The 25447-nt window shown below is 46.0% G+C and overlaps 1 protein-coding gene across 1 annotated transcript in view; it reads left to right on the top strand.

Moving 5' to 3' along the window:
- The window catches only part of LOC144773566 (sodium-dependent proline transporter-like), a 313228-nt gene that overhangs the window by 127482 nt on the left and 160299 nt on the right, over positions 1-25447 (top strand). Inside the window, exon 2 of the mRNA XM_078658672.1 lies at positions 15047-15275. Coding sequence (XP_078514798.1) covers positions 15047-15275 — 229 coding nt within the window. The remainder of the gene's footprint in view (positions 1-15046; positions 15276-25447) is intronic.

Here is a 25447-nt window from a genome sequence, read left to right as displayed (position 1 = left end):
CTGGCAAGCCTGGAATATCCTGTGTACTGACCCATGTCAGTGATTTGGCCAGGGTGACCCCAGTCCAGTTTTACTGCTCTGCTGGCCCACAGGCTATCTACACCCGTCTCGGAACAAAGAAAATCTACAGGAGGGAGGCCCCCCGTGGCTTGTGTCACAGATTCTATTGTTAGTTGGACCTCCAGAAACCCTTCAATGGTGGTTTTAAGTGGCCTCTAAGACCTCTCTGTTTAAAGAGGCGTTTGTAATGTAACTCTATGTTGTGACTTAGAGTTTAAGCCTATGGTGACTCACCTGAGTACTCTAAAGTAGTGAGTTAAAGTTATGAGCTGCTTTTACAGTGACGCGTGCACATTGCCTCCAAGTTAGACCTGTCTGCTCTCTGCTGCTGATACCAGGGGGTTGAGTTCAGGCTAATTTAGTGACTTTAGTGATTCACCCCAACAAGGATAATACCCCAATTTCTTACATGTTCAATGTACCCCAGTTGGCTAGATAGAAGGCAGAGTCTGTTTTTTGTGGTATTCTAATTCATGACCTCCAGGACACCGTATTTGTCAGCGGTGAACATTCAGCTCACTGAGCCACCCTCCCGTGATACGTTTCCACACACTAAAGGAGCTCTTCTCGATCTAACTCTGAGCCTGGCTTGGAGGGGTGTTGATTTGATTTATAATTTTGTAGAGCGCGCGAATGCCCATAGGCGTCTTGGCGCTATGACAGTTAGAGAGTCTGGGTCAACAGCACAGGTCTAGCAGGAGGAGAAAAGCCAGGTTTTTACTGCCTTTCTAAAGGAGAGCAGGGATGGACTGTCTTTAATAGAAATTGGGAGGAGATTCCATACCTTTGCTGCGTGTAATAGGAAGCTTCTTCCTCCCCATCTGGCCCTTCTATATATAGGCACCTGGATTAATTTAGCTTGGCTGGATCTAAGAAGCCTGGGTGGTTCGTACAATTTCAGATAGATTTTTAAAAACTGCGAGCCGAGTCCGTGAAGTGCCTTATAAGCCAGGCACAGCGATTTAAACTGCACTCTTTTAATAACAGGGAGCCAGTGAAGGGTTTTCAGTTTATGGGCAATAGGCTCAAATTTGGGAATGTCCATTACCATCCTTGCTGCTGCATTCTGCAGACGTTGTAGTTTTGCTAGGATTTGGACCTTGGCCCCGGCGTACAAGGCATTCCCATAGTCTATCCTTGAGAGAGCCAGGGCCGTCACCACCGTTTTCCGGGCGTCTGCTGGGATGTAGGGCAATAATTTCCTAATCATTTTCAGTATGTACCATACTGATGAGGCTAGTTTACTGGCTTGAGCATCAAATGAAACTTTGGAGTCAAGAATAATGCCCAGATTTTTCACCTTTCCACTGGGGTCGGACAGTTACCAAGGCTGTCTGGCCACCACTCCGGAGACTAAGTGTTTGAATCAGCCCCCTGCACCAGTACCTCACTTTTATCCCCATTCAACTTTAAGCAGTTGTTCCGCATCCATTGTCCAACTTGTATCATACATGATCTAAATTTGTTTGTGGTCTCTTTAGCATCCTTGCTGATAGACACCACTATCTGGGTGTCATCAGCATAGGAGACTGGAACAAAGCCGTATTCTCTAATGATCCCTGCCAATGGGGCCACATACAAATTAAAAATAGTAGGGCTTAATGATGACCCCTGTGGCACCCCGCAAGGTGAGCTAAATAATTTGGACCTTGCTTCTCCCAGCTCAACTGCAAAAGTTCTATTGCACAAGTAGGATGCCAGCAGAGAGCGTGCTGAGCTGTGAACTCCGGCTTCAGCCAGGCGGATCAGGAGCGTCTCGTGGCTGACCGTGTCGAAGGCCGCCGATTAGATCCAAAAGAATCAAGGCGGCCTTCCCTCTGTCATCCAGGACCCTCCTGAGTTCCTCCACCGCCGTTACTATTGCCGTTTCAGTCCTGTGTCCCTCTCGGAAGCCAAACTGTGAATGGTCTAATACGTTTCCTTCCGAGAGGAATTGAGCTATCTGCATGTTCAGGAGCTTTTGTAGAATTTTCGCGGCAAAGGGTATCCTGGCAATGGGTCTATAATTGCCCGGTTCTTCGGAATCTAAGTTTGATTATTTTAGAAGTGGCATCACCGAGGTGGTTTTCCAAGCGTCTGGAAAAATCTCAGATTTTAATATATGTGAGAAAAGTTTCTCTAGTTGTGAGCTTAGTAGTTCAGAGAAAAGCTGCATCACCTTGGGCGGACAAGGGTCCATTGGGCTGCCTGATGTAGTGGTCTTCACCACTTGCAGAATCTCATCTGCTGAAGGTGGTACAAATTTAAACCCTGAGCTCTTCAGTATCGTCACGGATTCTTTAATTGGCTCTGGGGGTGCCTGAACGGGTGTAACTATATTGAGTCTTGTAAAGGAGTCCTAAACTGATGATACTTTGTTGACGAAAAATTCGCCCAGCGTATTGCAGAAATCCGATGTCATTGCTACTGTACTGTTGGTATCTAGTTTAGTTAGATTTCTTACTGTGGCAAAAAGCATTTTGCTAGAGTTTTTTGTCTCGTTAATTTTTTGCGTAAAATAGCTACTTTTTTCTGCAATAATCATATTTTTTATAGACTACTAAGGCAGCTTTATAGTCTTCTTTCAGCCCTGAGTCATAATTGGTCCTCCATCTCTTCTCAGCTCTTCTACAATTCTGCTTTTGTAACCTAAGAGCTTCCGAGAACCATGGCTGAGATGGAGATTTCCTCTTAAAGGTGACTTTTCTTATCCGGACTGCAATATTAACTGCGGCGGTTATCCAGTCCATGATTTGATCATTGGCCGTGTTGCTTTCAGGAGCGAGATCGGGACATGAAGCCTGCAGTTTCTCTAAAAGAGTCTGTGAATTGGTCCTCGACCAATCCCGGTAAGTGGCAGTCTTCGATGAGTCAGTGGCCCTGCCTAATTCTTCCTTTACTTCCAATGAGAAGGTGATCACCTTATGGTCTGACCAAGGGACTTCTAAAATGTCCACTTTGTTTATGCCCCCACAAGACGTAACAATCCCATCAAGGGTGTGACCGGCTCTGTGAGTATCATGAAGAACCTTCTGTTCCAGGGCAAAATTGGCCTTTGAGTCTCTAAATGTTGAGACCGTTATATCTGAATTTTTTTCTAAGTGTAGGTTAAAGTCTCCGAGGATGGTGTAATCGGGGCCTTTCACACTTGATTCCAGGAATGGACTAAGTGAAACTATCAGTGGCGTCTTGGCCTGTAAATTAGCAGGCCGTTAAAGGTGAAATTGTTGGGACCTTAATCTGAAAGGATAACATCTCACAGTCCACCTTTCTGCCCTTTTCTGAGCTCTTGACCCTAAACCTGTCTCTGAATATAATTGCTAGTCCCCCCCGCCCCCCTTTTCTCTTTCCTGTCAGCTCTACAGATGGAAAACCCCTCTGCGATTGCAGCGGCCAAATCAATGTCCGAGGCCTCATCTGCCCAGGTTTCTGTGATAAACAGCAGATCGAAGTATTGTCTCTCTATTAACTCCGCCATGTGGGTGTTGTGTTTAACCAATGACCTGGCATTGATTAATCCATTTTTTTTTTAAGTTCAAGAATATTTTATTGAAATAAACAAAGTTGTCATTATAAAGAACAAAGTGAGATACAACATCGTCAAAAAGGTCAATAAACTAGGGCAACATAATAAATATCATTAGATAATGAATGCAGGGGAAAAAGAAAAAAGAAAATAAAAAGTGGAGGAGGCTAGAAAATGCAAAAGATACACTGGGGAGGCTTGGTAACATGGGAGAATAATACAACTAAAAGCAGAGATGTAAAAGCTAGTGAAAAATAAGGAACAAAAGGCAACTCAGGGGGGTTTCGAAACCTCTTGCTGAGATGGTGGCAGGTGAGAGGAACGTTTGGCACAAACGTCTAGGTAAAGGGTGATAGGAAGCCATAACTCCTGTCGTTTAGGGGCTAAGGTGAGGGGATAAACAAATGCAGTGTCTAATCTATGGTTATAGCATACATTAAACCACCAAGCTTTGAAAGTGATATCCTTCGAATTTTTCCAATTAACAGTAACCTGTTGAAACGCAACAGCTAATAACAAGTCTACAATATGAGCATTTGCTTCAACTTCGGTCCAGGAGGAAGAAAGAGAACCAAGGAAGAGGTCAGTGAGAGAGAAAGGGATAGAAGTCTGAAAGATAGAATTGATTTGGTCCCATACTTTGGTCCAAAATGCGTGCGTAAGAGGGCAAAGAAAAAGCATATGAAAAAGCGTGGCATTGGGGGCAGCACAAGACCAGCAGAGGTCCGGAGTCAAGGGGAATCTTTTGTGAAGAAGAGATGGCGTGTAAAGAAGTCTGTTGTATGTGAAGAAGAGTGTTTGTGTGAGAGATGCAGCTCTAGAAGATTTGCGAAGCTTAATCCATATTTTATCCCATATGGAGGTGGGCCAAGAAACGACAAGATCAGATTCCCATTGCTCTTCCACGGTGGTTTTGGGCCGAGGTGTAGAAGGGTTATGAAAGGAATGATAGATGGAAGAGGCGGAGGGATTGGATCGCAATTGGAGATGTAGCGAGGAAGTAAGAGTGTCAGAGGTCGCAGGAGAAGACGAATGAGAAAGGGAATCATATGTAGACATAACGGCAGACTTGAGTAAGAGGTATTTGCGAAAAAAGGAGGAAGGGAAAGAGAAGGTTCGACGAAGGTCAGGGAAGGATATGAAAGCAGAGCCAGTGAAGAGTTGGGAGATCCAAATTAAACCACGCTGCCTCCAAGTTTTCCAGTAAAAAGGCTTCTGGTTGATAAGAATACTAGTGTTATACCAAATAGTGGTGGCGAGAAGGTCGGAAATAGAAGAGGGAGGTGGTGGAGCAGAGGCTAAGAGTAATTTCGCAGTATATTTATGAATGGGGGTAGATAAGAATTGGGGTTTGCGAGAGAAGGAGAGATATTCGGCAAAGGAAAATGGAGAAAGAGAGAGTCATTCAAGGTCCGCCCAAAGGGGTAGGGAGTCAGAAGTGTCTTTAAGCCAGATGGCGGCCTGTTTCAGGAGAAAAGCTTTATGATAAGCGGGGAAATTAGGGAAATTAACCCCACCCTCCGATTTGGGGAGACGTAGTCGAGAGAGGGACATACGCGGTTTTTTCCCCGACCATAAAAAGGATGCTAATGTGGTATTGAGTTTAGTAAAAAATTTTACAGGAATGGCAAGAGGAATATTAGAAATGGTGTAGAGGACGATTGGGGAAAGCATCATCTTAATGGTGTCGAGGCGTCCCCACCAAGAAAGATATAAGGGATGCCATCTAGAAGTGAGGTCAGTGATCTTCTGAGTACATTTAGTCAGGCATAATGAAATAGTATCAGGGATAGAAGGAGTGATATGGAGACCGAGATATTTGATATGATTCGGACTCCATTTAAAATTGGATGTGGCAAAGTCAGGCTTGAAGGTGAATTTGGTGAGGGGCAGAATCTCGCACTTATCATGATTAAGTTTATAACCAGAAAGATGGGAGTAAGCAATAACTTCATCAAGGAAAGCCGGGATGGAGACAGATGGGTTAGAAATAAAAAGTAGAATGTCGTCAGCGTAGGCGGCTAGCTTGATTTGGGAGTGAGAAAGTGGAAAGCCATGAATATTTGGGTTTTGACGTAACTTAGATAAAAAGGGTTCTAGAGCAAGGTTAAAAAGAAAAGGGGAGAGAGGGCAACCTTGTCTAACGCCCCTTCCAAGACAAAAATAAGAGGAAATTAGGCCATTGGCGCAAACCGCCGCTCTAGGGTGTGCATAAAGAAAGGATATGAGGGAAATAAAATTAGGGCCAAAGCCAAACCATTTTAAGGCAGAAAAAAGAAAAGACCATTCCACTCTATCAAATGCCTTTTCGGCATCCAGGGCTATTGCGGCTAGGGAATCACTGAATCGGGACGATTTAGAAAGGACATTAAAGAGGAGTCTGGTATTGTCAGAAATAAAGCGACCCTTAACGAACCCTGACTGTTCAGGTCCAAGAAGATCCGGGAGAAAAGTGTCCAGTCTGATGGCCAAGGATTTGGCATATAACTTATAATCAATATTGACAAGTGATATTGGTCTGTAATTTTTACAATGTTGGGCATCCTTCCCTTCCTTTGGTATAATACAAATGTAGGCATCCGAAAAAGTGCCCGAGGAGGCACCACTGACTTTGAAGGAATCAAGAAGTAAAAGTAATCTGGGTAGCAGAAGAGGAGCAAAGTGTTGATAAAATTCGACAGTAAAGCCATCGGGACCGGGGGCTTTGTCTTTCTTAAGGGAGTGGAGTGCAGTATGTAATTCACGAATGGTGAGGGGAGTTTCGAGGGAGGTTAGGTCAATAGGGAAGGTAGGAGGAGGTTGAATGCTTGCAAAGAAGGCGGAAAGAAACTCAGGAGAAGGATGGGTGTCAGAGGAATAAAGTACAGAGTAGAAACGAGAGAATTCCTCCAAAATATCAGCATCTTTGTGTTGCAGGACCGAGTTAACATCAAAAACAGATTCAATATTCAATTTGTCATGTTTAACTTTCAGATAATTAGCAAGAACTTTCCCCGCCTTATTCTTCCCACCATAAAATTTCGAACTGGATTTCAATAAGTACAGTGATGCATCATCAGTGGACTGCTTGTTATAACTCATTTTTGCATTTACAAGGGCAGTTAAGCTTTCTTGAGTATGAGAAGTGTAAAAAGAATGTTCAAGGGCTTTGATCTGGGATAAAAGGGCAGTGGTGTGTTTACGAGCAAGTTTATGTTTTGTGGACACATGTCTGATAATAAAATCTCTGGCCGCAGCTTTGTAGGCGTCCCAAATAGTGTGGGCAGGCAAAGAGGGAGTATCATTAATGTCAAAAAATTCAGTAGTGAACTCAATAAAGGAGGCAGTAAATTTGGGATCAAGAAGAAGGGTATTATTAAAGCGCCATCTCTTAGGTCCGGTGGACGCGGGTAAAATATCAACATTAATGAGGACTGGAGCGTGATCAGAAAATACTATGGGGCCAATCTCAGCTTGGGAAAGGGATTGGGAAAGGTGATGAGAAAGAAAGATATAATCAATGCGGGATTGGGAATGATGGACCGGGGAATAAAATGTAAATTCTTTACTGGTCGGATTACATATGCGCCAAGCATCAACCAGTTTGTGCTGAGAAATGGCATGCGTGAAGAGTTTGTGGGATTTGTGAGGGACAAAGAAAGAGCTGGAATGTCTGTCCAAGAAGGGGTCCAATGGCATATTACAATCGCCCGCTAATATGAAATTATCAGCAATACAAGCACTGATACGAGAGGCAAATGCATTCCAAAAAATTGGATTACCGCCCGTAGGGGCATAAACATTGAGTAGGGAAATGGGGACATCTCTTGAGGAAAGTTTAACAAATAGCCATCTACCTTCAGGGTCGCATTCGGAATGCAATACAGAATGAGAAAAAGACTTACGAATTAATAGGGCAACACCATTTCTTTTACCATCACCCGGAGCAGAAAAGACTTTACCCACCCAACCTCTTTGGAGCTTGAGAGCCTCAGCATCAGATAAATGGGTTTCTTGCAAAAAGGCAATCTCCACATTCAATTTAGCTAAGTGGGAGAGTATCTTTTGCCTTTTAATAGGAGAATGCAAGCCTTTAACGTTCCAAGAAATAATACGTACTGACATCAGGAATAAGGAAAAAGGAAAAGTGGAAATAGGGCATAGAAGAAAGCCTCACAAAGTGCGAAAAAGGCGAGACAGAAAACCAATGGAGGAGAATAGAGGAGCATGTCAAAGGAAGGAAAAACCAGAGAGGTAGAAGTCAAAGATAAAGAACAGTCAGAAAGCAAGAAGATAACAGTCCAAAAATAAGAAAATATCATAAAGCAAGAAGGGAGAAATAGGGAAGTCTTGAGAGAGTACAAGAGAAGAACCGGAATAACTGTGGAAGAAAGAGGAACAGTGCCAAGAAAAAAAGCAGAAGAAATAAAGGAATGAAAAACAAGTGGGAGAAAACTCTCATCAACAAAGGGAAAGGAGGAAAAGGAGTACAGTACAAAAAAGAATCCACACAATAAGAACATGATGCAGTAAAATAGGGGGGAAATACTTACACAACATTTTGGAAGAGAGGAAGGGTCAACGACGGGACCAAATGGGAACAGGACGAAAGGAGAAAACGGGAGGTAGGTAAGACCAACCAACGAAGGGCGAACAGGTAAGGCAACGGGAAGTCCAATCGGAGAGAACAGGACGGAACGCTATGAACAATCTGTGGAAAAAAGGAGAACAATAAGGTAAAGTGCTAACAAGGGCCAAGGCACAGATCAATAACGAACTAACAGATAAGAAATCAAAGAACAAATAACAAGAAAGATATATGTATAGACTCAATGAGAGTCTCAGAACACGAAACTAAGCAACCATGGGTGTTCAATGATCACAATGAGTAGGGAAAATCAATGCGAATTGCAACAGAGTCAAGGTGGAAACGAAGATGATGAGGCAGAGAACTCCATGCCGGTAGGACCACATGAATTGAGAAAACTCCGGAGCCTTATAGGATCCTCATAGGAAGTAGTCTTGTTGTTATAGGTGACTTTGAAAAGACACGGATGAAAAAGGCCATATCGAGCTCCAATGGATCGTAGAGCAGGTCTCATGTCCAAGAAAGCTTTGCGGCGGTCAGCAGTAGCCTTGGCGTAATCTTGAGCAAAATATAAGGTGGTGCCTGTCCAGGTGATGCGAGGAAATGCTTTGGCAGCTAAGAGGACCTTCATCAAGTCCGTGTATTCAAGGAAGTACATTATTACCCCTCTCGGTTTAGTAGAAGGCGTCGGAGAAGATGGGAGTCGTCCAAGCCTGTGAGCACGTTGAATGTTGAGAGAAGTGTCGTCAGGCAAGTGCAATAGCTTGGGAATGAAGGATTGAAAGAAAGCAATAGGATCCTCCCCCTCGCTTCCTTCCTTCAGGCCGTAAAGACGTAGATTATTGCGCCTATTTCTATTTTCAAGATTTTCAACCTGTTTCTGAAGAGAGGATACCTGAGAGTCCATATGAGCGACTTTAGTCGTCGTGTCATGAAACGAGGAGACCTCCATTTCCACATTGGAAACCCTGGTGTTCATGACGGACCAGTTATCAGTAAGCGTTTGCAGCTTTGCATTGGTGTCCTCCATAAAGGGTCTCAGAGCACGAATTTCCTCCAGGAGCAGTTCAATTGAAATAGGCGAGGAGGAATCCGAGGAGGAGTTTGATGGAGAAGGGGGATTCTTTTTCAAGCGTTTTGGGAGTGAGTCAGGTTTGGGTGCCACCTGAGAAGAAGTTGCTGCCACAATGTCAGTGGATGGGCTTAAAGACGTGTCAAGGCTGGCCAGCGTCGTAAATAGCTTAGAATTTTTAATAAAATTGCGCTTAGGAAGTGTGGCAGAGCGTTGCGCCATTGGAAGAGCAAAAAAAATGCGGCGTCAAGGATAGCCCAGAGTACAGCACCACAAAATGGCCGCTCAACTTGAAGAGGTAAACAAAATCAGAATAATAATAACTGGTCAGCACATAAAAACGAAAAGAGTCACCTTCGTGGAGAGAGGAGCGAGTCTAGCCTCATTGACAGGAAAACAGCATCAACGAGGAAGTCCTTATAAGCCAGTGGAGGTATTTGCTGTGAAGTGCGCAGCTGTGAGGAGCGCCGGCAAATATAAACAAAATGGCGGTCGCGACCCGGAGGAGCCGCGACTTAGAGGAGATGCCGGCAAGAAATGCAGCTCGTTACCGAAGAACCACAGAAATCAGCTGGGGCGGTGCCTGGGGAGCTCCGACATCAGGTAGAGTGTTCCATTGCTCAAAACAGGAGAGCGAACCGCCTGAAAGCTCCGACGTGGACGGAGCCGCTACCCGGCTGCTTCCATTCGCGTCGGGCGCTTAGCCACGCCCCCGGCGATTAATCCATTTTTGGTGATGTTAAGTTTACAATCTGATCTGTTGGGCTGTGTATTGGGTGTGGTCAATCCTTTAATAGGCGAAAAAATGAAGGTGTGAGAGAAAGCTGGGCAAAGTTTGGTTTCTAAATGCATCTCTAGTCGAAGGCAGCTGGCCTTACCTCTGAGTGAGCGCAATGCTTGACTCGAATAACTAATCCTCGCATGCTCTGGTAGAATTTGAGCAGGGATTGTGGCCCTTGGCCCGGTCCCGGCACGGACGGGCACACGGGCTTGCCTTGGGCGCGCCCGCTGCGCCTCCGGTCTGACATAGGTTCAAATAGTGAATGTATACTGGAGCACTAGAGTGCGTCTCGTAGTGCCGGAATTGCCCCCAAACAGGAAGTGGAGAAAAATGATCTGACCCGATGGGGCACCCTCCGTTCAAGCGGCACTTGCCGTGACGGACCGGGGTGCCTGGGGCGACCAGCAGGAAATGTGCAAAGTAAGCAAAATAAGTCTATGTGCAAATGGCAAATCGAAATTTTGAAAGTCTTAAAAGTACCTACACACAGCCTAGGCCTGGCCGAGCAGCGTTATCTCTAAGTCTGTCTTCTGCAGGAAGAGCTCAGTCCGGAGAGTAGAGATCCCTTCTCTGTATGAACTCACTGATCTCTCCTCTGGATTGAGCACTTCCTCTAGAAATAGGAAGCCTTTCCATCACCGGTGCACTCTGCATCTGCCTGCGTCTGGATTCCTACAGCTTTACCTTCAGCCATAGCTACCCCTGCTGAGCTGTATATTCCATATCCTATTATGTGCACACCTCTGCATGCACTGTGACATCCATGCCAACATTTTAGGAGAGGGACGTGGGAGATTTAAAATTAAAAATCGGGAGAACTAAAATTCCCCATTGACTTCTATTGTAGAAAATGCAATTGGTCTATTGGCATGTATGCTGTGAGTGCTGCACAGTTGCCGTTGCTCCGTTTTCTAGCCCTCAACCCACGTTTTTAGGGCTCGCCTGCTGATGCGCTTCAGCGCATAGCTGGCGAAGCTCTATTGCGGCTTAAACAGAGGTTAACCACCACTGGCGATTGCATGTAGTGCATGTGCTTTTTAGGTCATTGCGCTTGCGCAAGCCCTAAAAAGCGCGTGCACAATGCCACCAGCCGCCTGCCTGCCTGCCTCGCGTTACCACATCAAAGGCAGCCCTCCGAGCGCATTTCTCACCCCCTAATTATTCACGGCCGGTCGGCAGGCACATCAAAGGCTGCTGCTGCCGTGACTCGCATTTCTCCTCCCTCCTCCCCTATCACTGCCCTGGCCGGCCGTACTTTCTCTTTACACGGGCGCCCATTCCTGAATCACTTGAAATCTCTCCACATTATTTGCATTTTGTTAATTAAAAAAATAACGCTATCTGTTCTGAACTTTACCAAGGTGCTCGGCCCCTTCTTTCTTCATTTCTTACTGACACGTGTCAAATATATTAAAAAAATTTACGTTGCGTAGTATATTTTTGTCATTTTTGCCCAGTGTTTTATCACGGTATTGACAACATCGAGTCTGCTGTGTCCTAGAATAAAAAAGATTTGGCGTTGTGGTTATGCAAACACTTTCCTTTTTTGATAGCATAAGTCATATGCTTGTGTTTTGATGTGGACATTTTGCATTTGCAATGCCAGCTTCCATGCACGTTGTGAAGGAGGGCTGCCGCCTTGTCCACGTTGACAATGATGCTTGATGGGCGCATGCGATTTGTCCAATGCGCTATTTTCCATAATCGTGGGTTCTCCGGTTTCAGTTAAACAGTTACAAGCTGTCTCTGGAATGCGGCCATGAATCCCCCGACGTATCTGGCTCAAGGTTGCAGTAGGAATGTTTCTGTTACATTTGGCAGCAGTGCGATGACATCGTGCTGTTTTGCTTCGGTAGAAAAAAACAGGTCGGGGAAGGCAGTACCAGAGGATGCTTTGCTAGGGTACTCCCAATTCAGGCATAGGACGCACGCAAGGGCTGCATGTGCAGGCATTCTCCACGAGGAAAGATTGTATGGCTTGGAGCGAATGTTAATTACATTCTGTTTTTGCATGCCGTGTGTCTCTTGCTACATTTCATAGCATCTCGAGGTGTCGAAGGTACATCGTAACCCATGTAGAAAAATTATTTTCCATTTCCATGGTGGCCTATTGTTGAAAAATCCTTACTTCACCCTTAGAAGTTAAAACAAAACTGGAGCTTGACAATAATACATTTGATTCATGATTGATGCTACAAGAAAGCTAAGTTTTTTTTTTCTGAAATAACTAGTATCGCTGTAGTTTAATTTGAACCCAATTATGAAAATGTTTCTTATTTGATGTTTGCATTTTGTGTTTAAGGGTTCTTCCGAGGCCTATTTAAATGAAGCGTAGCCACCACAGTTTAAAGGCCACAATCTCCACCCTCACTCACCCTCACTCACCCTCACCCTCACTCACCCTCACTCACCCTCACTCACCCTCACTCACCCTCACTCACCCTCACCCACACTCACCCACACTCACCCACACTCACCCTCACTCACCCTCACCCACACTCACCCTCACCCTCACTCACCCTCAACGCCTCACCCTCACTCACCCTCAACCCCTCAACCCCTCACCCTCACTCACCCTCAACCCCTCACCCACCCTCAACCCTTCACCCTCAACCCCTCACTCACCCTCACTCTCACTCACCCTCACTCTCACTCACCCTCACTCACCCTCAACCCCTCAGCCTCACCCTCACCCTCACCCTCACTCACCCTCAACCCCTCACCCTCACTCACCCTCACCCTCACCCTCACTCACCCTCAACCCCTCACCCTCACTCACCCTCACTCACCCTCACCCTCACTCACCCTCAACCCCTCACCCTCACCCACCCTCACCCACCCTCACCCTCACTCACCCTCAACCCCTCACCCTCACCCACCCACCCTCACCCACCCACCCCCACCCACCCCCTCACTCACCCTCAACCCCTCACCCTCACCCTCACTCACCCTCAACCCCTCACCCTCACTCACCCTCAACCCCTCACCCTCAACCCCTCACCCTCACTCACCCTCACTCACCCTCACTCACCCTCACTCACCCTCACTCACCCTCACTCACCCTCACTCACCCTCAACCCCTCACCCTCACCCTCACTCACCCTCAACCCCTCACCCTCACTCACCCTCAACCCTCACCCTCACTCACCCTCACTCACCCTCACTCACCCTCACTCACCCTCACTCACCCTCACTCACCCTCACTCACCCTCACTCACCCTCACTCACCCTCACTCACCTTCAACCCCTCACCCTCACTCACCTTCAACCCCTCACCCTCACTCACCTTCAACCCCTCACCCTCACCCACCCTCACCCTCACCCACCCTCACCCTCACTCACCCTCAACCCCTCACCCTCACTCACCCTCAACCCCTCACCCTCACCCTCACTCACCCTCAACCCCTCACCCTCACTCACCCTCAACCCCTCACCCTCACTCACCCTCACTCACCCTCAACCCCTCACCCTCACTCACCCTCACTCACCCTCAACCCCTCACCCTCACTCACCCTCACTCACCCTCAACCCCTCACCCTCACTCACCCTCAACCCCTCACCCTCACTCACCCTCACTCACCCTCACTCACCCTCACTCACCCTCACCCACCCTCACCCACCCTCACCCTCACTCACCCTCACCCTCAACCTCACCCTCACTCACCCTCAACCCCTCACCCTCACCCTCACTCACCCTCAACCCCTCACCCTCACTCACCCTCAACCCCTCACCCTCACTCACCCTCAACCCCTCACCCTCACTCACCCTCACTCAACCCCTCACCCTCAACCCCTCACCCTCAACCCCTCACCCTCAACCCCTCACCCTCACTCACCCTCACAACACATATTGTGTTACAATAGGTGTCACATTTGCGAAAGATAAAACTATCTAGAGATGTAGCATAACGACCAGAGCTGCCATATAAGTCACGTAAATACAAAACATGTTGCATTCCAAATGCTATAGGTGTCACATTCGCGAAAGTTATAACTATTGGCATTGTAAATGACAAAGCCATCAATTTAGCAATTTTAACAATGATAAAATAAATAAATTATGTCATTTACAAGACCAATAACTACAACTTTTCTAATGCGAGACCTATTGCATTCCAACCCCACTCACACACGCAACGCCACTCACACACGCAACGCCACTCACACACGCAACGCCACTCACACACGCAACGCCACTCACACACGCAACGCCACTCACACACGCAACGCCACTCACACACGCAACGCCACTCATCCACGCAACGCCACTCATCCACGCAACGCCACTCATCCATTTGCAAAACGAAAAATGTCAAACTCTTCTATTGCGAGACCTATTGCATTTTCAATGCTTGTTCCGATTACTTGCATTCCCAATCTTCTCTTCATTTTGGGTGCAAGGCCGGTTCTAGGATTTTTGGGGCCCTGGGACGAAAGGGAATGTGCGGGGCCTCTCTAATTTGCATACGGGACATATTCAGGGCCCCAGAAGCTGGTATGTTCAAACTCCTCCTGGGCCGCAGCTCCTCCTCTCAGCCACCTACAAGCAACTCTTTTACAGCCCATTTCGGGCTTTAGGTGTGAGAATTGCTTGGGGGCTGAGAGTTAAACCTGTGGGCGCTAAAGTGCTGACAATGGGTGTCCCGCAGTGTCTCTGAATGCGCAGCCCGGCAGGAGGCCTGATTGCAGGACAAACCTGCAAAATGTCTCCTTGCAACTGGGACAGCATCCCTAAGAGGCCCAGGGGTGGGCCCCGCCCCTTCCATCCCTCCCTCTTATGGGCCCAGTTGCAAAGACACACTTTTTCTTTCAATTGAATCAGCATGAGTACAAGAGGGCTGGTGGTGTGTTGAACTGGTTCGGGGCCCCATGCTGGTGGGCTGAGTGCGAGGCCCTGGGTAGATGCCCACACTGCCCATGCCTAGTGCCGGCCCTGCTTGGGTGTATTTACAAATGTGAATATGTTCTATTGTTTTCATGTGTTTGTGTTGCACAGTTTTGAGTTTCTCTTAAAATGACCCCTGCGACCCGGAAGTACATAATTGTGTTCTTTATTTGCAGGGTAGCCCGGCACACCTCAATGGAGTCATCTACGGGTACGATGCCTCGCAGCAGCAGAGCAGCCCGCAGTCCCCAGGCGAGACCCAGCCCTCCTCCCCGGCTGCCCCCTCCATCCCCCCAAGGCAGACCTGGGGTGGCAAATACGAGTTCCTGCTCTCCTGCATCGGCTACTGCGTGGGGCTGGGCAACGTCTGGCGCTTCCCCTACCTGTGCTACCGGAACGGCGGAGGTGAGTGTCGCTTGGTAACCTACCTCACACATCTCCTTCCAGCCATTGAGTGACATCTGGGCTGGCTGAGGAACTCTCATGGTGGCTTTCGAGCGGGGGCGTAACTTCCATCGGTGCAGCAGGTGCAGTGGCACCGGGGCCCACTGGACCCTGATCATTTCTGTATTTCACATCACACTTTGAGTCTACTCTAGAATGTTATGTTATGTTTGTTCTCTGACTTTGGAGTGTAGCACCTTGTATGGTTCATGACTTGGTGCCAGGCATTGTAAGTAAAGAAGTAAACCATGTCCATGAGGAAAGACAAAACTTAAACCGACAAATAGAGAGAAAAAAACAAATTTGATTTGTAAATATTAGTCTTGCTGGAAGTCAGTGATGCTTCCGGTGTGACTGGCACTAAGAAGAATGTGGCCAAAGGTTTCAGGAAACTGCACGTTTATTTTTAGGGTTCATTCCCTTTCCTCTGTGCTGAAAGTGCTGGTCCTGACTTGAGCAACATTACTTGGCTTTCGACTGTGGTAAATAAATAAATAATACCTCTATTTTTGGATGAATAAATGAATAACAGATAGCTCAATAAATAAGAGTCAAGATTCGAGGTAGTAGGAGTTTTGCAGGTTTAATACAGCATAAGGACAGGAACAGGACAACCTGCATAGGAATAGGATGGCAGGGCCCAGCAGCTGCTGGGGCTGGATCTGGGATGAGCGCGCTAACATTTAATAACAATACACGATCATATATACTAAAACAGTTGCATTACAATACATACGATAGGCGGAGCAGTGGGTGTGGTCAGTAGCAGTCGCGAAAGATAAGGGTGAAAGTGGGTGTAACAGAGGCGTATACATAGACATGTGATGCAAACGTAACAGAATATGTCATGAATGGGGCGGAAACCATGGAGGGGGCTACCTGAGGAGCCGGGACCTCTAACCTGATGGTGCGCGCAAACTGGCAATGACGTATTACTAGGAGAAGCTGGGGGCTTCGAACTCTGTGCTAGGAGCAGAGACTGAAGTCTGGAGAGTCAGGGCGACATGTACCTAAGCAGTATCTAGTATCTGATGTTTAGGGAACATGTTGATATGAACTAAGAGTCAGGAGGGGAGAGGCTAACGGACTCTAAGACTGGAGCATGCATTATTCTATATGTAGTGCGTGATGAAGAATATTAAATGACCATTAAATGCAGTATTTCTCTTACATGGAGACGTAAAGGCTAGACAATGACGGAAACTATTGATGCGATTCAGTAGCTTTAGGAATGCAGAGAAGGAGGACTGAACTGATAACTGGAATCATAACATACTCTTGGCAGACTCAGAGGCAGAGCCAGGCTGAGCCGGGCACTGCGAGGCAGGAAGTAAGTGAAGGGTCGAGGATACAGGTGGGGGCTGTATCGCTCCTCAGCGAGGCTTCAGGAGACAGGAGACAGGAGCTGAATCTGGTGTCCAGGCCCTTCTGAGGCCTAGAAACGGGGACTTTACAATGGAATAACGTGCACACTGAGAAACGTGGCAACGTAACTTTACATAGGCCTGATATTCGTAGTATTCACGAGAACTGGAAACTGACATACTAGAGATGGACACAACTATAATTGCGTCATTAATCGAACATAGGGAATGCATATGCATATTTAATCATGCTCACATAACATATGATGGAGGACGCGTAGGGACACAGAACATGGCAAAATTTACTTTTCCACATTCCCTCCTTGTCACTACGTTTCCATCAGGAAACATCAATATTCATGATACCATCTATCATTTCATACAGTATCATTTGCTCGTCTCGAATTATCCTGGAACGGGATCTAGAACGGGGCTTGGGACTAGGAATACATGATGTAGCACAAATGCCGCAAATCGCAGGGCCACATTGTATACAGAGGCAGCAACTGAATATGATCGCTACTGCAATACCTAGAAAGGACAAGACTTTCCATCCCCAGGCGGAAATTATATTCCAGAACCAACCGGACCATGTCCAGGTGCCTGGATCTTGGTGTAACAGATGGGCAATTTTATGGAGTCTGGTTATAGCTGAATAAACAGACGGCGCGTTATTTGGAATGAAAATGCAGCAACTAGATCCGATGACTCTACAGGCCCCGCCCCTATCGGCCAGTATGACGTCAAGGACGAGACGATTCTGTAAAACGACAAATCTCATAGCAGATTGCTCTTCGGTTAAGTTACCTAGAGCAGAGGCAGTCTCATTGACTACAGCTTCAAGGGTTCTGGTTAACCTACGGATTAGCTTACTATTCTGGATAGGTCCTATAAAGAAAAAGAAACCTCTGTTGAAATCTGTATACTGTTCTAGGGCAGTTTCAGTATAATCGACAATGGGGGACTCCCTTCTATGTCTAATGTGTACTAGATGTGTATTTCTATGATAATCAGATGGGGCTAGGAAAACTGGTGGCAGTAGGAAGGCAATGTAACAGGTTCCCTCCCAATCGAGGGGCAGACGAATATATGCAGTTTGACCACAAATAAAATAAGAATGGCGTGAAGCTTTGAAAATGGATTTCCCACTGTCACTATACTTGACAATAGTAGTACAATCGCTATGTCCTACATGTACGGAACCATTATTTCTAACACATAATTCGCCTTTGACTGGTAGTACTGAAATAGCAGGTAAGTCTGGAGTAGTATCAGACTGAACATTCAGGACCATGAAATTCGAAGAATAATTACCTAAATTGTACACTTCATTTTCTAGATCTAACCCTGTTCTGTGGGGAAGACCTTGCTTGTCTGGAAAACATGTACTGTTAAGAAAAGACATATCTGTTGAGGATGACGTTAACGTGGACCATGCTCCACACGAACCATTATGTGAAAATGGATAAGGAAAGAGTGGCAGAACTCCCTTCGGTGTCTGGAAAGGGGGGAGTCGACCACACACCCAACAATTTGTGGCATTGCTGGTCTGGTGTGAATAATGTAACATGCGGATGAAAGAGTTATTACGCATAGCGAGGCGGTAAGAGAGTTCATGAGGAGGCAGATCACTAAACGTGTGTTCTACTGTAGCATTAGCAGACTTATTTACATGAGAAACTGAAAAATACAGATAAAATGCATAACTGGTGCAGGAAATCATAATGCTGAGAAATAATATGAAACATAGAAAAACGATACATCGGATTGAGTTTTGACTAACTCTCTCACTATGGGGGTCTATTTTATACATGTCAGAAACAGTCTAACCGTTTCACCTAGGGGAGGACTTAGACAATCAAACTGGCTGACTTATTTTACTAGACCGGAGTTTCAACTTATACTCCTGTTGCGGAGTTTTCTCTAACGGGGAGGGTGCAGTATCATTGTTCTTTGCGGGACAGTCCTTGAGAATGGTACTTTGGCAATCCTTCAAATCCTGGGAAATGTTCTTTGAGACGGGTTTCAGTCCATAAAATTTCTTTACGTGCGAAAGGTGCACCCAGCCTTTGCGTCCCTCCAACTTCACGGCTGTACGGGTGGCGAGGAGGACCTGTCGGGGCTCCTTCCAGCGTGGCTCCAACGGACTTGAGCGGTCAAAATTGCGAACCGAGACCATGGATCCTGGAATGATTTCATGCGGTGCCACCTCGGTATTGTCTGGAAATGCGGCGGCAACCTGTGAACGACAAGAGTTGAGGGCAGACATCAAGGAAGCTAGGTAATCTGTCAGCATATTACTTGAAACATCGGTAATACTTCGGGGTCTAGGAGTACCCCACATGTTAGGGGGGCGGCCGAAAACGACCTCATACGGGGACAGACCTGATCTGGAATGTGCGACCATGCGCATATAGAACAAAGCGACTGGCAGCGCTACTAGCCAGTCCACACCTTTTTCTTGACAAACTTTTGCGATACGGATTTTCAAAGTCTGGTTATGTCTCTCTACGAGACCGGCTGCTTCAGGATGGCGTACACAATGGAACTTCCACTGGTACCCTAACAAAAGGGAAACATGCTTCATTAACTCTGAGGAGAATGGCTGGCCGTTATCAGAATATACGACCCTAGGGAGTCCATAACGGGGGAAGAACTCACGAACCAACTGCTTGGCAGTGGTCGCGGCTGTGTAATCTGGAACTGGATATGCTTCTGTCCACCTGGACAAAGCGCATACAACTACAAGGACATACTTGAAACCTCGACATCGCTCCATCTGAATATAATCCATCTGGAGGACTTCAAAAGGGTGGTCAGGAGGTTGGAATCCCCCTTGTTCCACCGGGACACTTTTACCTGGATTAAACTGGCAACATATCATACAGGTACGGACTTTCTGTTTGGCTGCAGCTCGTAAATGCTTGTTGAACCAAATGTTCTGGATACTGTCTAACATAGCTTTTTCTCCTAAATGTGCTGGACTATGTGCGGTATTGATAATGACTTGAACCATAGAGTCGGGGAGAAACCATGTGGCTTTTCCCTTCGTCACCCATCCCTGATCTGTCTGTACCCCTCCTTGTTCAGACCATTTCTTGATTTCATCGGGAGTAGCATGTAACTGGATATCTATGACATCTTGAGTAGGGTCTTTAACTGTCATACATGTAGTCGGATCTGGAGTGTGTGTCGGTGTCTTATTTACTGGAATGTCTGGTGTCTGAGCTGTAAGCTTGGCTGTGCGATCTGCTAGATCATTACCTTGGGAAATGGTGTCAGTAACCTTCGTATGTGCTTTGCATTTCATGATAGCAATGGATGTCGGTAAATGTATTGCATCTAACAGAGCTTGAATAAGGAGACCATGCTGAATCTTGGTTCCATGAGAAGTCATGAAACCTCTCTCCTGCCAGAGCACTCCAAAGTCGTGTACGACTCCAAATGCGTAGCGTGAATCTGTGTAAACATTAACTTTCCGGTTCTTGGCGTGTATGCAGGCTTGTGTCAGAGCAACTAGCTCTGCTGCTTGAGCGGACAGGGTGTCAATACGGTGTGTTTCAATAACTTCAGTGTCAGTAGTCACTGCATACGCGGCGACTAGTTCTCCTGTACTTGTTCTCATACATGAACCATCCACATAAAGTGTCAGGTCGGGATCTGGTAATGGAATATCTGTCAGATCTTGTCTTGGCTTTGTCATGATGTTAACTATTTCCACACAGTCGTGTGTGGCAGAATTCGAAGTAACTGATGGTAACAGTGTAGCAGGATTTAAAATATTGCAGCGTCTGATTTCTATGTGTGGCTGAAACAGTGTCAATTCATAACCTGTTAAACGTGCAATTGTCAAGTGCTGAGTCTGTGTTCGGTTTAAAAGAACTTCCACGGAGTGTGGAACTTGTACTGTCAGGGAGTGTCCTAATACTATGGAATCACTTTGTCTGATAGCTAGTGCTGTGGCTGCAACTGACTTGAGGCACGCAGGCAGAGCCTGGGCTACAGGATCTAATGTGCTTGAAAAATAAGCACATGGCTTGTATTGTCCTGCTTGATCTTGTGTGAGAACAGATAATGCTGTACCTTCGCGTTCAGTGACGAAAAGTGTAAAAGGCTTACTGTAGTTCGGTGTTGCTAGAACTGGAGCTTGACATAGGGCTTTCTTTAACTCATTGAAACTGAGTGTATGTTCAGATGTCCAAGGGAGGACAGTCGATACGGCTGCCTCCTGTGTCGTTAACTGTATCAGTGGCTTGGCTAGAAATGCATACTGAGTAATCCATTGTCTGCAATAAGAAGTAAGGCCAATAAAAGCACGTACCTCCTTCTGGGTCTTGGGCTGAGGAAGACTCGCTATTAATTGAATACGGTCAGGTGTCAACTGCCTACCCCTCTTGGACAGTAAGTGTCCTAAGTAGACCACTTGCTGGACACAGAATTGAAGCTTCGAAGGGGACACCTTGTGTCCCATCTCGGCTAGGAAATACAAGACTGTAAGGGATGCTCGCTCGCAAGCACGTTCAGAACGGGCTGTGATCAGTAGATCATCGACATACTGGAGCAGGGCAGTGTCAGTTGGCATGTGAATGTTGTCTAGTTGTCTCTTAAGTGCTTGACTGTAAATACTAGGACTTTCTGTGAAACCTTGAGGAGCTCGTGTGAACATATAGCTCCTTCCATTTAAACAAAATCCGAAAAGAAACTGGCTGTCTGGATGAATGGGAACACTGAAAAACGCGTTCTTGAGGTCAATTACAGTAAAGAACGTGGCTTCGGAATCGATGGCTGTCAATAGGGAAGAGATATCTGGAACGACTGGGTACTGAGGAATAATACATTTATTAAGCTCTCGTAGGTCAATCACTAATCAATATACTGGGGGTGCATTTGGATCAGTACGTTTCATGACTGGAATGATCGGAGAATTGCATACATTGGAGTCAGTTTCTACAACCACTCCTTGAGCGATGAGCTCGTCAATAATTTTGGATAAGGCTGCTACAGCCTCAGGTGGCAATCTGTACTGTCTGATTCGTGGTAACACTACACCTGGCTTGAGAGTCACACGATGGGGTGTGATTTGCATATAACCAACATCAGTTGGACCTTGCGCCCATAGATGCTGCGGAACATTAGACAATCTGGGATCAAAATCTCGTAATACATAGTGACCCTTGAAGTCACGTAGGAACAATCGTATTCCCTCTGGGGAACAGCATATAACTGCACCTAATTCTTTCAGTGTTTTAATGCCTAACAGATTTTCTGGACATGACTTAGTAAGTAACAGATCAGTGGTACGGGACAATGGACCTACTTCTAGAGTAACTGGCTTTGATATCTCATTTACGATAGGTTTTCCTGAAAATCCAAGGGAAACATTTCTTGAGCCTGAGAGCGGAGCCCCTGGAACTTCGGCGTGGCTAATTGTGGTCCTACTTGCCCCTGTATCAATCAAAAACTTTCTGTCTTTCCCTAATACTTGACTGTGAACATAGGGACCTTCTTGATCTACAGGTATCTCGATGAGAGGCAAGCCTACCTCCCTCTCTAGGCTGTTTCATGAATACTGCTGGTACTCTGGATACTCAGACTGTGCATACTGGTACATCTGCTGTGTAACGTGCTGTGTTGCAGCGATGGGCTGCGGTGCTGTAACTGTCTGTTGTGTATTCTGTGGCTGAGGAGTCTGTGAAACTTGTTCTTGTCTAGGCGGACGTGGTCTTTCTTTAGTCTTACCAGTAGCTATGTTGTGTTTCAGAACTGCACACTCGTTTATAAAATGACCTGGCTGTTTACAATAATTGCAGTTTCCTTTAACGGGAGCTGCAGGATGACTGGCTTGATTCGGACCCCTCTTCTGACTGTCTTGAGGAACGGATTGTGCAACTAGTACTTTCATTTTCGTGTCTTTCATACGCTTTCTCTCGTGTTCTTGTTCTTCCCTGATTCTATTCTGGTGGTATTGGAGCATCTGTAACATCTGGGACGGGGTATTAGCTTGCCAGGTACTTTCGACTTTCAAAACTCGATTTTTAATTTGTGGGCTTGAATTCTCGACTAATTTAGTAACAAAAAGATGAGGGTATGACTCACTACTTGTCTTGAGGCCACTGTTTATGGTAAAACATTTCTCAAATCTGGAATAATAATCACTAATATCTTCGTCTTGTTTCTGTTTACAGGCTGAGATTGCATCCCAGTCTTCCTTTCTAGTTGTCAATAATCTGGGTAAAACTTGTATTAATAATTCTGGTAATTCTTTACATTTCGCTCCAAGACCGGTACCTGGTACTCGTGCCTTATCTTCAGCTTCTAGAACTGCCCAATCGATCTTTTTCTCTCCCACCTCCCATTCTTTTTCCTTGAGCTTTTCATACACCCCTGCGGGCAACAGAACCTTTAACATTTTAATTATATCTGGATACGTGTATTCTCCCATACGGAGCATGTCTTTTAATTCTCGATGGAACCCTGCTGGATCTTTATCATGACAGGGGATTAATTTTTTCATCTCTAGGAGTTCCATCTTTGTAATCGGAGTGTAAACAAACACTCGTTCTAGTTCGCCACCCGTTCCTCTAACTGGGTGGACTTCTCGTAACGGATTCTGTCTGTCCATGTAAAATGGTTTACTTTCTGGGGGTGAGACATGAACAAAATGCGGGTTCAGAAACGTTCTATATTTGTGACGCTGTTCTAGAATGACACTAATTAAATCGGTACCTAAACCTTTCCATTTATACTGGAGTAACTCATTCAGGACATCGTGTAACGGACCTGGATCAGAATGTTGACCCTCATACAATGTAATGAGGTGCTGGATCATATACATACCCGCCAGTCGTTGCTCGGCTGGGGGCATTTTCAGAAACATTTGTGCCACTATTTCGTCTGGAAAAGTGGTAGAATCAGTAATCCATCGGACTGCTGATCGGACCAGTTCTTGTTCATGCATAGTACTTAACTCACTATAACCGATTCGTGATTTCAGAATGTGATCGGTAGCTTGGAATACTTGTTCTAGAGAACCTTGTTCTGGTGCTGGATGGTGGAAAGTTGACTTGTGCTCTAGGCGTAAATGGCGATCTGGAAATCTAGATTTTCCTACATACGCTATTCTGTCGGGATTCTCGTCCTCTACCTCTTCAGTATCAGAGTTACTTTCTTTCTCGCTTACTTGTGCTGCTTTACGTTGTTCGTGTATCCTTATTATTTCTTTACGAATCTTCTTATACATACTCTCTATAGCACCGATAGTCTTGTGCTTACCCTCGGCTATATTATCACTCCACTTTGTCAGCGTTCTCATTTCGGCTTGATCTTTGATCGGATAATCTTGTTCTCGTATTAGACAATTAATCAAAAACTTTAATAGCATGAGCTGGACTTCAGCTTTTCTTTGGCACATGACATCACTAATACTTTCTGGATCATTCCCTGTACGGATGAAACGATATATTCTGTCTAGATCTTCTTTCATATCTGGTAGGGTGACTAGATACTCGGTCACCTTTCTTACGCGTAATGAATACAAAACCATACTATCCTCGCCTGGGACTGGATCATAGCCACATTCGTTAAGGGCTTTTCTTATTTCTGCTACAGACTGATGTCTGGGCGTACGCTGTGACGCTTGTGCATGTAATTCGGCTGACGTTAAACGCTTATGTGGCGGCGGGGTTTGAGGAGTACCTCCTCCTGCGGCCCCTAAACTAGAATCGTCGACTGATCCTCTTCGTACTAGTGTGGCAGGAAATTGAAATGCGGGCTGAACTGGTATGGCGGGCTGGACCGGGGGGACCGTAACAGGTACTGCAAGGGGTACCCCGGTGTCTGGAGGAACGGGAAGTGCCTGATTTACAGGGACTGGCGGAGCGTGAACAGGATTTGCATATTCTGGGACTGTGTCGTCCAAATAGGACGAAATAAAAATATCAGCTGCGGTCGGTTTGTGACGTAGCTTGGTCGGAACTAATGGTGGCGGGAAATTACTGGATGCTTCTGGGGTCGCTTTTGGCAGGCCCTCTGCAAGAAGAGGATACATACCCTTAATAAGAGCATGCCTCTGTCTGTCTGACTGTTCGGTTTTAACTCGTTCACCAATCTCGATTAATTCCCTTTCTTGGGCTCGTTCCAAGGATTCTCTACTTAATTCTGACTTTCTGATTTCTTTTTCCGTTCTTTTATGAGCTTCTTTGCGCCATAACTCGATGGCATCTTTCTGTGACTGTCTGGCTTTCTTTTTCCATAATGCTTCTTCTACTCGCATGATGCACTCGGCATCCCATGTACCCGATACGGGCCATCTATACTTTTCTTCTAACTGTTTGGTATACTCTACCCATAAATCTAGATATAATATGGCACTTATGCCATGCTTCTGATACATAAAATGACCTGGACTGTCCCTAGGCGGAACTGGAACTGCTGCTTCCAGCAGACCCTTTCTAGTTTTTAACTGACGTAACTTAGAAAACAAGGGCATGACTGGACTGTAATCTAGACACAATACAATACACAATGAACACGATACTTATTCCCCATTCATACCACGACATTAAAATACATGAAGAACATTTAAAATAACAGTTCGAACAGAATACTACCTGGAATACGGAACACAGAATACATGAATTTTCTCGAGAACAGAACTGACTGGAACAGGAACTAGATGCACTGCTGAAACAGTACGAAACTTACCGGTCTCATACAGAGACACGTCAGGACCCGCATCCACCGAAGTGGACACTTCGTTTGTGGGTCTGT

This window comes from Lissotriton helveticus, chromosome 8 (assembly GCF_964261635.1).
Source record: "Lissotriton helveticus chromosome 8, aLisHel1.1, whole genome shotgun sequence".
Taxonomy (NCBI): domain Eukaryota; kingdom Metazoa; phylum Chordata; class Amphibia; order Caudata; family Salamandridae; genus Lissotriton; species Lissotriton helveticus.
Note: the sequence above shows the minus strand (reverse complement) of the source record. Positions and strands in the feature narration are given on the sequence as shown.